Here is a 13,261-nt window from a genome sequence, read left to right on the forward strand (position 1 = left end):
GCAATGCATGCATGTGAATGAAAATGGACTTAGCTCTTTGTGAAAAATGAGAATAAAACACCCATTGGAAATACCACTACACAAATTTTTAGTAATTCAGCTGAAAAGATTGTTTTGGGTTTTTTTGCTAAGATTATCTCAATAAAAAATCATTCTTCAGTGGCTATTTGTACACCGAGATCTTTCTTAAGCTTGCATTCAGTTATATGTGGTTTCAGTGTATATTACCTTCCAAAAACAGAAGAGGAAATAAGTAAATAAATAAACCCTCAATTGTTAGAAACCTAGAATGTTCCAAATTTCCCTGAGACTGATCCTTATTGATGTCAGCCTCCATCTTCCTTCTTAACCTATATCATATCAAAGCTGTGCACCACAGAACATTGCCTTTGTAATTTTTTGTATGTACATGTCTCTGTATTAAGTATAATAATAATGTCAACACACTAACTTCTGCTCTTTTTGTGCAAGTATTTTAGTAGGTACATGAGATTTATGTATGGTGATGTGTGTAATGACGTGGATAATTGGCTACCACAGGGTCAAATCTCAGGAGGTACGTCTACACTGCAGGCTAAACTAGAATTAAGCTATGCAACTTCAGCTATATTAATTGTGTAGCTTAAATCAAAGTACCTTAACTTAGCTTTTGACACTGTCTACACGGCAGGAAGTCGAAGGAAGAACACTCTTCCTTCAACTTTCCTTGCTCATTGTGAAATGAGAGTCACAGAAGTCAGAGTAAGAAGCCCTCCAACTTGACATTATTTAAAAATAATGGGCTTGCTGTGTAAACACGCACTCTATTATTTTGAAATAATGCTGCTGTGTAGACATGCCCATGAAGTGCTCAGCATTCCTGTGAAGCACTGAGGCCGAGATCCTCAAATGTATTCAGATGGGTTGGCTGCCTAAATACCTTTCAGTATCTGGGCCTGAATTCCCTTAGTGCTTTGCAGGATCAGACCCTCACTTGAGGCATATATACCTTTAGCATGTTATGTGTCAGAGTCTGTAAATGTGTTTGGGCATGTTTTAGGTGGCTATAAAGGAAGCTGTGAATTATCCCAGCCACAATGCCATCTTTACTTACATTGAGTAGTATGTGGCGCCATAAAGGCAATATATTCATGGTTATCAACTAAGCTTTTATGGTCTGTGATCAAAAGTAACTGGTTGGCTGTGGTAGGCCTGGATAGATAAGTCTATCTGTTAGAGTGCTGCTGGGAGGGCAGGGTGGAGGTAGTTTGGGTGCCTGACTTGAGAAGTAAAACTTTGTCTTTGCAGTTGCTGGCAGTCTAATCTTGGAATATTGCCATTTTTGAGAGGCAATATTCTGTCAAACCACTAATACGTGCCTGCAACCATAACTCTGTCTTCATAAGGGTTTGGGGGAGGAAAGTTTCTTTGGTTTCATCATTGGGCTAGGAAATTAAAGAGGCTAGGTAAGGAAAAGAGGCTAGGTAAGGAAATGGAAATCACCATGGCTTCCTTAAGCCTGCAGGAAGGGACTTACATTAATCCACACTTTCTGTGGCTCTTGAGAAGGGAGCCTCTCTTCTGTAAGGGTACGTCTAGACTACAGGCTTACGTCAACATAAGTTTTGTCAACAGAATCTGTCAATAAAACTTATGTCGACATAGAGCGTCCAGACTACATCGCTTTATCAACAAAGCGATGAGTTTTGTCGACAAAGAGCGTCCAGACTGCGGGATGCTCTGTCAACAGAAGAAGGCATCCGGAAGTGCTTCTGGAAGGTCACAGGGGCAGCCATAAAGCCCAGGCATTGCTGCAAGCTCTCTGCAGAGACGTGTGCTTAAAGGGATACTCCTGGACAGCCGTAGCTCTGCTCCTGCTTCTGGCTTGCCTACCTTATACAGGGAAAGCAAAGCTGCTGCAGTTTTTCTGGCTCCGGTTGCCCTGCTTTGTCGGACACCACAGCTGCTTATTTTCTGGTTTGTCTGTCTGTTTGTGTGTTTGCTTCTGTGTTTGCTCGTGTGTTTGTTTGCTTGTTTGTTTAGGTTTTGGCTTTTTTGGTTTTTTGTTCCTTTGTTTGTATTTTTGTCCATTTGTTTGTTTCTTTTGTTCTTTTGTTTGTGTGTTAATTTGGCTTTTTTAGCCATGGAGCCTGAGCTGCCCCTGGGCAGGCGATGGCCCCACACCATGCTGATGGAAGCTCTGCTGCATGCTCAGGAGAGCATGATGACCTTGGCGGCAGAGTTGGATTCTGAGCCCAGCTTTGAGCCCCCTGCTCAGGCTGCAGCCCTACTGCGCTTGCCCCCCAACTTATTCCTGGAGAGGGGAGTTTGGAGGCTGCACACCAGTTCTGACTGGTGTGACCAGCTAGTGCTGCAGCAGTGGGACGACGACCAGTGGCTCCGGAACTTCTGGATGTGGAAGGCCACCGTCCAGGAGCTCTGTGTCTGGCTCACCCCTGCCGTGCAATGCCAGGACACCCGCTTGCGGCCTGCCACCCCCCTGGAGAAGTGCATCGCCATTGCACTGTGGAAGCTGGCCACCCCCGACAGCTACCGCTCCATGGGGCATCAGTTTGGCGTGGGGAAGTCTACCGTCGGGGCCGTCTTGATGGAGGTAAGTCACTCTCAGAGGAAACTGCAGGGGGCCAGTCAGGACCAGACACAGGGAATTGGGAATGGGGTGGCAGAGATAGAAGCTCTTTCAGCCTCACCCTGCCATGATGCGGGAGGGGGGGAGGGATTGTCTGGGGGGGATGTTGGGGATCTGGAGGAGGGGAGCACCCCTCAGCAGCTGAGCCAACCCCTCTAATGTCCTGTTCTGTGTGTTTCTATTTGTCCCTTTCGGCAGATGGTGACGGCCATCAATTTCGAGCTGCTCCACAGGACTGTCCGCCTCAGAGACCTGCAGACCATCCTGGCCGGATTTGCGGGGCTGGGGTTCCCAAACTGCAGTGCAGCACCCAACGGGATCCACATCCCCATCCGCGCCCCGCCCCATCGAGCAGCACAGTACATCAACAGGAAGGGCTATTTCTCCATGGTGCTGCAGGCCCTGGTTAACCACAGGGGACAGTTCATCTATGTTTGTGTTGGGTGGTCAGGCCGGGCACACGATGCCCGCGTGTTCAGGAACCTGTACCGCAGGCTGCAGGCTGGGCATTGTTCCCAGAGAGGAACCTGGCAGTCGGGGATGTGCAGATGCCTATGTGCATCGTGGCTGATGCAGCCTACCCTCTCGTGCCCTGGCTCATGAAGCCCTACACCGGCCACCTGGACGCGAGCAGGGAACTGTTCAACTCCCACCTCAATAGGGCTCACTTCCAGGTGGAGTGCGCCTTCGGCCATTTGAAGGGCAGGTTTAGGTGCCTGCTCACGCAGCTGGACATGGGAGAACACAACATCCCCGATGTGGTTGCAGCATGCTGTGTGCTGCACAACCTGGTGGAGAGGAAAGGGGAGACCTTCCTCCCTGCATGGGGGACAGGGGCTGATGTGGAGGAGGGACACTTTGAGCAGCCCCAGACAGCTGCCGTCCGGCAAGCCCACCAGCTGGGCTTGTGCATTTGAGAAGCCCTGAGGGAGCAATTCTCCCATGGAGGCCAATGAGTTTCCCCAGGGCCTTCCAACTGTGGGGGATTGCCCCATGCCTCCGGTGCCTTCCTCCCCAAAACCCATTCACACACTGAGAACAGAGACAGGGGTTAGTGAAAACATTTGAACTGTTCATTGCACTGTTCCTTTGTTGAAAAACTAACATATAAAACTCTTTTGTTCAGAGAAAATAAATACTCTTTTGTTCAGAGACCATATAAAACTCTTCTGTTCAAACCAAATAAAGTGTTTGTAAACAAACTAAAGTGCTTCCCTCAGTGACTCTCCCAGGTGGGAAGAGAGAATGTCAACTTGGAAGGGGGGAGGGAGGCTCAGGGCTGAGGGGGCTGCCTGGAGGATGAGTCCCTGGCACTTTGGCTGCGGAGGCCTTCTCGCACCTGGCTGCACATGCAGGCTAGGACAGTAGGGGCTGGGCAGGAGGTGGGGCTGTACCTGGGTCTGGGATGGCAGGGGCAGGAGCTGAGGGAGGAGCGAGGGCTTGGGGAGGGAACGGGGGCTTGGGGATGGCAGGCTGAAGAGGAGGAGCAGTGTCTGGCTCACCCCTGCCGTGCAATGCCAGGACACCCGCTTGCGGCCTGCCATCCCCCTGGAGAAGTGCATCGCCATTGCGCTGTGGAAGCTGGCCACCCCCGACAGCTACCGCTCCATGGGGCATCCATGGCTCCCCCCTCCTGCTCAGCTAGTCCAGATGTGGAGGACAAGAGAGAAAAGTCGTCAGTCATGCATGCTCACCCTTTCCCTGAGAGGGCCCTCCCTCCTCCTTGTCAGCAGGCAGTGCCTGTCCTAGGGTCAGAGGCTGCTCATGTAAGCAGTAAGGCATGGTGTGGCTTGGCCTGCAGCCACAGCTTCCATGAAGCCCACAAGTTGAGCAGGCCACCATCCTGCCCCCCCCCCCCTCGCACACACCCCATTGCTGAGCAGCACAGACAAGTGTCAGGCCACGGTTGGGGTTCCTGCAAGTTGCTGAGCGGCCTACAGCTGTTAGGCAATCCCAGCATCCCCGACCCATGCCTGACCCTGGCATCAGTGCCTGCAGGAGCAGGTGGTGCCTAGCAGCCATGAGGGTGCAGGGGTAGGACAGCCCTCCCTGAGGGCAGCCATGGATGTGCCCTCCCTTCCCTCCAGGCTGTGATCAGCACGACATGTCACAGCACTGCACCATCCACATTGCTCTCGCTTGCCCTGCCCTGTGTGTGTTGGACCCTCACAGTACTCACCTGATGTTCCCTCCCTGGTGTCTGAAGTTTCCTGGGAGGCCTCCTGCATCTGGCTCCTGGGTGCTGTCCCCCTCCTCCTGCTCTTGCTCCTCCTCCTCCTCTTGGAGCTCCAGGTCGTCTGGCAGGAGTTGCAGCCGCTGCTGCAGAGGAGTCTCCATGGCAGACTCCACAAGCCTCTCGGGAGGCAGGGGTTCCCCTGCCCCCAGGATCCTGTCCAGGTCTTCGTAGTAGGCACAGGAGTGTGGCCTTTCCCCAGAGCGGGAGCTGTGCTCACGGGCCCTGACGTACCCCTGCCTCAGCTCCTTCACCTTGGCTCTGACCTGCAGTGCCGTGCAGGGGTGGTAGCCTTTCCTGGCCAGGCCATCTGCCTCCTTCTCAGCCCACAGCTCCAAAAGGCAGGAACAATAGAGTTGCAAGCTGTGGCAGGAGTGTCCACCAGGGGTCCTTCCTGGAGGCTTTTTCTGTTGACATAACTTATACCCTGCATCCACACTGCCCTTTTGTCGACATAACTATATCGACGAAGGAGTTATTCCTCATGGAATGAGGTTTACAGCCGTCGACAAAACTGCTGAGTTATATCGATGTTACGTCGACATAACTCAAAGGCAGTGTGGACGCAGGTTTAGTTTTATCAACAAAAGTCCACGTTTGTCGACAAAACCCTGTAGTCTAGACACACCCTAAGCCTTGTAAGGTGCACAAGAGTATGTGGATTAATAGCAGGGAGAGCTTGTGGTTTTGTTAGGAACATCACAAGCCTTTATAATCCTTAGGATTGTTAGGGTCCCCAAACCGTCACAGGCCTTAGGGCTGATGAAGGACACAAAACCTGTGTGGTGACTGTAAGCCAGGGAGTGGGGCTATGGGAGAGTGGATTTGTGCTCATTGCTTTTGGGAAGAGGCAACAAGGAGCAGCGAGGATGAGGCAGGATAGTTTAGCACTGCAGAAAGAAGGAAGAAGAAAGTACCTTCCCTGGCTTGTGCAGCAGGTGAATCTCCTGTTGTTTATAGTAGTGTGATTCCCTGTTGATGGCAGGTCGCTTGTTGGATGGGTAAGTGAAAAAGGCAGTGAAGTGCTAATGCTTCCTGGTTGGCTTCTGCTCCTGCTCCTGACTGTCCCTCTCCTCATCTGGATCCTGTGCTCCAGGTAGCACCCACCCCCTAAGCTCCCTGTAAGTTGTGTGGCAGGGCAGGTGTGCAGCTGCTAATTTAGTCCCACCCATAGGTTTAGGGCTGCCATACAGAAAGCTTCCTGGCTGGGGAAGAGCGCTCCATCAGCAGCAGAAGCTGGTAAGGAAAGAGACATAAGGAAGAGGCAGGGAGGGAGTAAGTACATGGCTGGGAGAGGAGTTTGGAGCGTGCAGTAAATGTGGGCGAAGGAGAGGTTTGATGACAGCAATCTGATTACAGCAGCTGGGTTTGCTCCTATAGCTTCCTGGTCTGGGAGAGAGGGAGCAAATTGGATGGGGGTAAGCGGAGGAAATGGTGGGAGGTTGGCATCTGTGCAGTGAGGTGGGGACAGAAGGGAATTTGTTTGGGGTGTCTTAACTTGTTCCCATCTGGGCTGTAGGTAGCAAGAGCTAGAGTATCTGTCTCAGCACAGCAGCCCTAGTTGGGTTAGGACTCTCTCTTGGGCTTGAGCTGGGGCAGGCTGTTTGGGGTGGTGCCAAAATCTCAGATGGGTTAAAAGCTTTTACATGGCTGTTGAATACTGGAACAAAAGACATAATCATGAAGATGTCATGAGCTAGATTTCAAACAAAGTTTACATAGGTGTTCATGGCTTACGGTAAGAAAGAAAAGGATTCTTTTAACAAAAAATTTTTTAGTGCTGTAGATTTCTGCAAACTCTGATCTTAATGATTTTTTTAATCCTGTGTCACTAGTTAATATGTGGCAAATTGTTAAATTGGAAGAACTTTATCATAGATCCTGTTTAATTTGTTTGGCCTTTCAATTGGAGTTGGATTCTGCACAAGTGCTCTGGGGGATTCTACTCTTTGAGTTAGTGACACACACAAGGTGAATGTTTCAAACCAGAACTTTTATCTGTTTTACAAATCTCTGATTCATTTGCATAGCATGGATCCTAAACATTCCCCAGAGAACATGTATAAGCCTGAGTGAATGCCTTTCCCTCTCCTTTCCACTATCAGCAAATATTGTATTAATATTTTCAAGGACAACATGACTATTTCTAGCGGATTCATAGATTTGTTTAGCATCTTAAAGCTGTGCATATTTTTTAGACTTTTACTTAATGATCATGTATTTGGTTTATTTATATAGCTATTTGCAGTATGCCCCATTTTGTTGAGTTGTTAGAAAAGATGATAATCCTTTTACTCCAACAGTAGTGTTAGTTTTCTGTATTTGATTTCATATTAAATAAACGTCTTAAGCATTACTCTTTGTTAATTATCCCTTGTTTTAATATATTGTCTTCCATATCTATGGACTGTTTAAAATATATATTTATACCTAAGTTTTTTGTCTGTACTGGGACACTCTGCACATCCACATACAACCTCAATATTGGTGGTGCACATAAGAAATTTCAACCTGCCCAAGGATGGAAAATGTTACAGGAAACACTGCACATCCCCGCACATCCCCACACATCCATCCCTCACCTAATCCTCATTTCTCCCATAGGCCTGGTTTCCCCCCTCATTAGCCCCTACCAGAAACCTCTTGCCACTCAGGTTTACATACACCTCTGTCCTTTTGTCTGCACCACCCCCTGGAAATCTGATGGTTTGGGGGATGCAGCCAGGTGTGGGAGATACTCATGAGTAGGGATGTTACAATGAGGTTAAATTACTAATTGAATAGTCAATAGAATTTTTATTGACCACTTGATTAGTCGATAAGGGAAGGCAGCCCAGCTCAGTCCCAGCTCATGTTGGGTCCGGGACCAAACCCCACTGTGGCCCTGCAATTTAAAACTCAGAAGAAGCCAAGAGCAGGCTGCCCGGCTCCTATTGCCTGGGACTGAGCTGGAACTGAGCTGAGCTGCCTGCCCAGCCGGAGCAACCTCTCTACACAGCAAGCCTGGGCCTCCCGCGGGTAGAGGCTGCTGCCGTGAAGCAGTTCCTGCCCGTGGCCTGTCTGGGCCACTGCAGACTGAGGTTGCTGCCAGACCAGCTCAGGAAGCTGAGGTGGCTCTTTGGGTCTCCTCCCGGCTACCACAAGTCTGCTATTGGCAACCCTCTCAAGCTGTTGAGTGACATGATGTGGGCTCAGTCTGTGAAAGGAAAAGGGCTAGAGACTGGTTTGTTAAACACAGCAAGCTTAGGGCTCCAAAATTCACGTGATGAGCTGAGCACTGAGGTCACCAGAACGGATATTCCTTAGCAGTGTTACTAATGCAATGTTAATTGCTCTGGCAATTTGAATTTAATCACCTACGTTTTGCTCCAGAGCATTAGGTCTCAGCTAAGGGAATCCATGCAAGTCAGTTAACTTGCCTTTTTTTGCTATAAAGTGCAAAACAGACAAATACCATTAGAATATGTCCGGACTTGTGCTTAACAGCTCGAGTGTAGGGTCTTATAGTTCAGAAACAGGTTATCAGACTTACTTCAGATTTTATTGAAAAAAAAAAACCCTCTACAGTATCTTAAGAGCTGATTTACATATTTTGAGAATAATACACATAGAAGGTGGGGTTGAAATCAGACTTATACCAGAAACTCATGTTCTCTTTTAACTGTGATGCAATAGCTGTCACTCTTTTAGTGTTTCAGTGCTTGGTACTTGTTCTCCTGTGTGGTTGTAAAATGTAACATTCCAGTTAAAGTTTTTATCATTTTATTGGCACAATTTACAGTAGGAAATTTTGCTATCATAATCCAAAATTTCTTCATTTCCTGAGATATTTCTGATGTCTGTGTACTTGTAAGAGTGACTGTTGGAGATGACTCTAATAGATAATATAATACATAGAGAATTTGTATCTCTCTTACAAAATTCAGGTAGGCTGTGTCTAGACTGGCCAGTGTTTCCAGAAAATCAGCCGCTTTTCCGGAAAAACTTGCCAGCTGTCTACACTGGCCGCTTGAATTTCCGCAAAAGCACTGTGGGTATGTCTACACTACCCTCCTAATTCGAACTAGGAGGGTAATGTAGGCATACCGCACTTGCAAATGAAGCCCGGGATTTGAATTTCCCGGGCTTCATTTGCATAAGCCGGGGGCCGCCATTTTTAAATCCCGGCTAGTTCGAACCCCGTGCCGCGCGGCTACACACGGCACGGAGTAACTAGTTCGGATTAGGCTTCTAATCCGAACTAGCTGTACTCCTCGTGGAATGAGGAGTACAGCTAGTTCGGATTAGGAAGCCTAATCCGAACTAGCTACTCCGTGCCGCGTGTAGCCGCGCGGCACAGGGTTCGAACTAGCCGGGATTTAAAAATGGCGGCCCCCGGCTTATGCAAATGAAGCCCGGGAAATTCAAATCCCGGGCTTCATTTGCAAGTGCGGTATGCCTACATTACCCCGCTAGTTCGAACTAGCGGGATAGTGTAGACATACCCTGACTTCTTACTGTAAGAAATCAGTGCTTTTTGTGGAAATACTATGCTGCTTCTGTTCGGGCAAAAGTTCCTTTTGCACAAAACTTTTGCACAAAAGAGCCAGGGTAGACAGCTCGGATTTGTTTTCTGCAAAAAAGCTCTGATTGCGAAAATGGCGATTGGGGCTTTTTTGCGGAAAAGCATGTCTAGATTGGCACGGACGCTTTTCCACAAAAAGTGCTTTTGCGCAAAAGCGTCAGTGCCAATCTAGATGCTCTGTTCAGAAAATGCTTTTAACGGAAAACTTTTCCGTTAAAAGCATTTCCGGAATATCATGCAGTCTAGATGTAGCCTTATAGTTTTATTTACTGATTTCTAGAATATTCCTTTCTGAAGACAGAATCTGAGATATGGTACAGATTTTAAATCAACCTTAAAACAAAACTGTATCCACAAGAACCAGATGTTTTTACAAAGAGAAATGTGCAAAAGAACTAAAACTAGAAAGGTAGAGCTGGTGCACAATAAACAGGCCCGTGTTGTGCTGAGCTAAAGAGAGAAACTTAGCATTGATTCTTGGGAATCTGACGGACAACTTCAGATGGGATGACCTATAGACAAGATCCCTGGCCAAAAGTGGTCCTTTTGCCCAAAGTGGAACATGGGGTGATGAGCACATACAATGCAGAAGACCTCCGTTTTCTTGGAGAGAGGGAGGGATAAACTACAGTTCTTTAGCATTATGCTCTTTGAAAATGCAGGGTCAAAGCCAACCCAGACCAGCATAGAAATGGAAGAAGACCCGTAGGTTACTGCATTCTTCTTAATCAAGGGAATCATTATCCCACAAGAGCCTATTAAAGGGCCGCATCATGAAACAGTCCTGACTTCTTAGTACAGGCAGTCCCCAGGTTACGTACAAGATAGGGACTGTAGGTTTGTTCTTAAGTTGAATCTGTATGTAAGTCGGAACTGGCGTCCAGATTCAGACACTGCTGAAACTGACCGCCAGTTCTGACTTACATACAGAATCAACTTAAGAAACCCAGGCGTCCCCAAGTCAGCTGCTGCTGAAACTGATCAGCAGCTGATTCCAGGAAGCCCGGGGCAGAGCAACTCTGCCTCGGGCTTCCTGTAGTCAGCCGCTGGTCAGTTTCAGCAATGGCTAACTTGGGGACGCCTGGGGCAGAGCAGCTCGGGTGCTGCTGGGTTGGTCCAGTAGCACGGCCGCTCCTCGGTGTTACTGGACCAACCCAGCAGCACCCCAGCTGCTCTGCCCCAGGCGTCCTGATTCAGCCACTGCTGAAACTGATCAGCAGCGGCTGAATCAGGACTCCTGGGGCAGAGTAGCTGGGGTGCTGCCGGGTTGGTCCAGTAGCGCCAAGGAGTGGTGCTGCGGGACCAATCGGCAGCGCCCCACCTGCTCTACCACAGGCCCCGGGCTTTGCTCCACATCTCCCTGGTCTGCTGGGGTGGACACTAGCTGCGTCCCCCCCAGCAGACCAGGGAGACGCTGAGCAAAGCGGCGGAGGACCCGGGTCCGGACCCGCGGCCGCTTCCAGATCAGCTGGAAGCGCCGCTGTCCGGCCCGGGTCCTGCGCCACTTTGCTCAGCGTCTCCCTGGTCTCCAGACCAGGGAGACGCTGAGCAAAGCGGCGCAGGACCCGGGGCCGGACCCGCGGCGCTTCCAGATCAGCTGGAAGCGCCGCAGGTCTGGCCCCGGGTCCTGCACCGCTTTGCTCTGCGTTTCCCTGGTCTGCAGACCAGGGAGACGGGGAGCAAAGCGGCGCAGGACCCGGGGCCGACCCGCGGCGATTCCAGCTGATCTGGAAGCAGCCGCGGGTCCGACCCCGGGTCCTGCGCCGCTTTGCTCTCCGTCTCCCTGGTCTGCTGGCTCCTGCAGCAGACCAGGGAGACGGGGAGCAGCTTGTCTCGCTCCGGAGGAGGCGGGCTGCGGGACCAGGCGTCCCGCCGCTCCACTCCTCCGGGGCGAGAAAATCCCCGTTCGTAACTGCGGTTCCGACATAAGTTGGATCCGCGTAACTCGGGGACTGCCTGTATACTGTATAATCGCTGGAATGGAACTTACCCTCTACCTTGTTGCATATTCAATTATCTTTAGCTTTCCTTTTTTTAATTCTTACTTCTCCTGTTAAACAATGAAATAAGATAGATAATGATGCTTTATCTATCTATTAATAGCCTGGCTTATTTTCATGGACACTTATGGTTTTCCTTTCTCTTCCATTTCCTTGTGAACACACATTGTATGGATGTATCTTTTGAAGATGTCTTGAAAGCCAATATAGAAAAAGTGCAAAGCACTAGTTCTCAGTGTGATCATAAAATGTGTTTATGCTTTAAAGACAGACCCGTATTGATCAAACTTTATGATAATATTGACCATGATTTTATTTAAAATGACTGCAGTTATATGCTGAACTTTTACCAGAATAACATTAACACTGCAGATGACAGTCCAAGGAAAACTACTTGCTGACATTTGGCAACAAAGCAACCTGATTAAAATAGTATTTCCTTTCACCAAACCTATGTTTTACGTAACAGAGTTTGTTATAACAAATAAAATGTAAACAGACAACATTTACCTACCTGACAGGATATTTGGAAAGCACTCTGAAATCCTTGCACTACAAAATATATAAAAGTTAATTAATTAGTAATGATCTATTGTCTAATGCAAGGGTGGGGAACCTCAGGCCTGGGAGCCAGATGCAGCCCCCAGCTTGCCTGGATCTGGCCCCCGAGGCTCAGGGATCTCCCCCACACACATGTTGGGGAGCTCCCACTGGTGCTCCAACCCCTTGCCATCCACCCACAGAGCTAGAGCACACAAAATCTACTAGCCTGATTCTTTTCCCCCTCCCTTCTCTCCCCCAGGCTCTGGTGTACTAGGGGAATGTGAGGAGAGCCTTTTTCCTTCTCCGGGGCTTCTTACTTTCCTTCTCACCTGTGTGTGGCCCCCGACTGATTTTTCAAAAAAGGTTCCCCACCCCTGGTCTAATGGATGAAAAAATGATTGCTGTTAATTTTGAAGTTTCTTTTGTTTCTTGCAGCCTTTGAAAATGCACTGCAAGAGTTGTGCTCTGGTTACCAGTTCTGGACATCTCGTGGGAAGCAAACAAGGCAACAGAATTGACCAGACTGAGTGTGTAATACGAATGAACGATGCACCCACTCGAAGTTATGGAAAAGATGTTGGAAACAAAACTAGTCTTCGAGTCATTGCACATTCTAGTATCCAGAGAATTCTGCGAAACCGCAATGAACTGTTAAATATGAGCCACGGTACTGTGTTTATCTTCTGGGGTCCCAGCAGCTATATGAGACGAGATGGAAAAGGTTTGGTTTATAATAATCTGCAATTGATGAATCAGATACTACCTCAATTAAAAGTATATATGATTTCTCGGCACAAGATGCTTCAATTTGATGACCTCTTCAAACGAGAAACTGGCAAAGACAGGTGAGGAAATTTATGTGAATGCATTTGGGGAAATTTCAATAGCTGCAAAATAATGACATTTATACTCATCAGTTTCAGATTAATGCAGAGGGAACATCAGGCCCATTAAATGTGTTTATGGTTGTAATATGATTTTTACATGTAAATAACACTTAGCCTTTGTAACTTAAATAAAAAAAATAGGCATCAAAATAATTTGTATTGGATATTTGCCTGTTAATCTAATACCAAAAATGATGTGTGTGTATATAGTCAAGCAAGAGAATTGCAGAAAGAAACAGACAGGAGATAGACAATGCATTTTAAATCTCACTTTGGGGTAATAAACCTGAATGCAATTTTTTACTGCTTTTGAAACATCAGAATTGATGAGTTTTACTTTCTTATGGAGAAAATGCTACTGTTCTGTGAATCATAATGGCTATTTATTGAATTTAAGCATTCTTG

At 48.1% G+C, this 13,261-nt stretch overlaps 1 protein-coding gene across 1 annotated transcript in view; it reads left to right on the top strand.

The window, feature by feature from the left end:
* Positions 1 to 13,261, top strand: part of ST6GALNAC5 (ST6 N-acetylgalactosaminide alpha-2,6-sialyltransferase 5) — a 125,902-nt gene that overhangs the window by 89,605 nt on the left and 23,036 nt on the right. The window contains exon 3 of the mRNA XM_075936290.1: positions 12,405 to 12,814. Coding sequence (XP_075792405.1) covers positions 12,405 to 12,814 — 410 coding nt within the window. The remainder of the gene's footprint in view (positions 1 to 12,404; positions 12,815 to 13,261) is intronic.

This window comes from Pelodiscus sinensis, chromosome 9, assembly GCF_049634645.1.
Source record: "Pelodiscus sinensis isolate JC-2024 chromosome 9, ASM4963464v1, whole genome shotgun sequence".
In the NCBI taxonomy this organism is placed as follows: Eukaryota; Metazoa; Chordata; order Testudines; family Trionychidae; genus Pelodiscus; species Pelodiscus sinensis.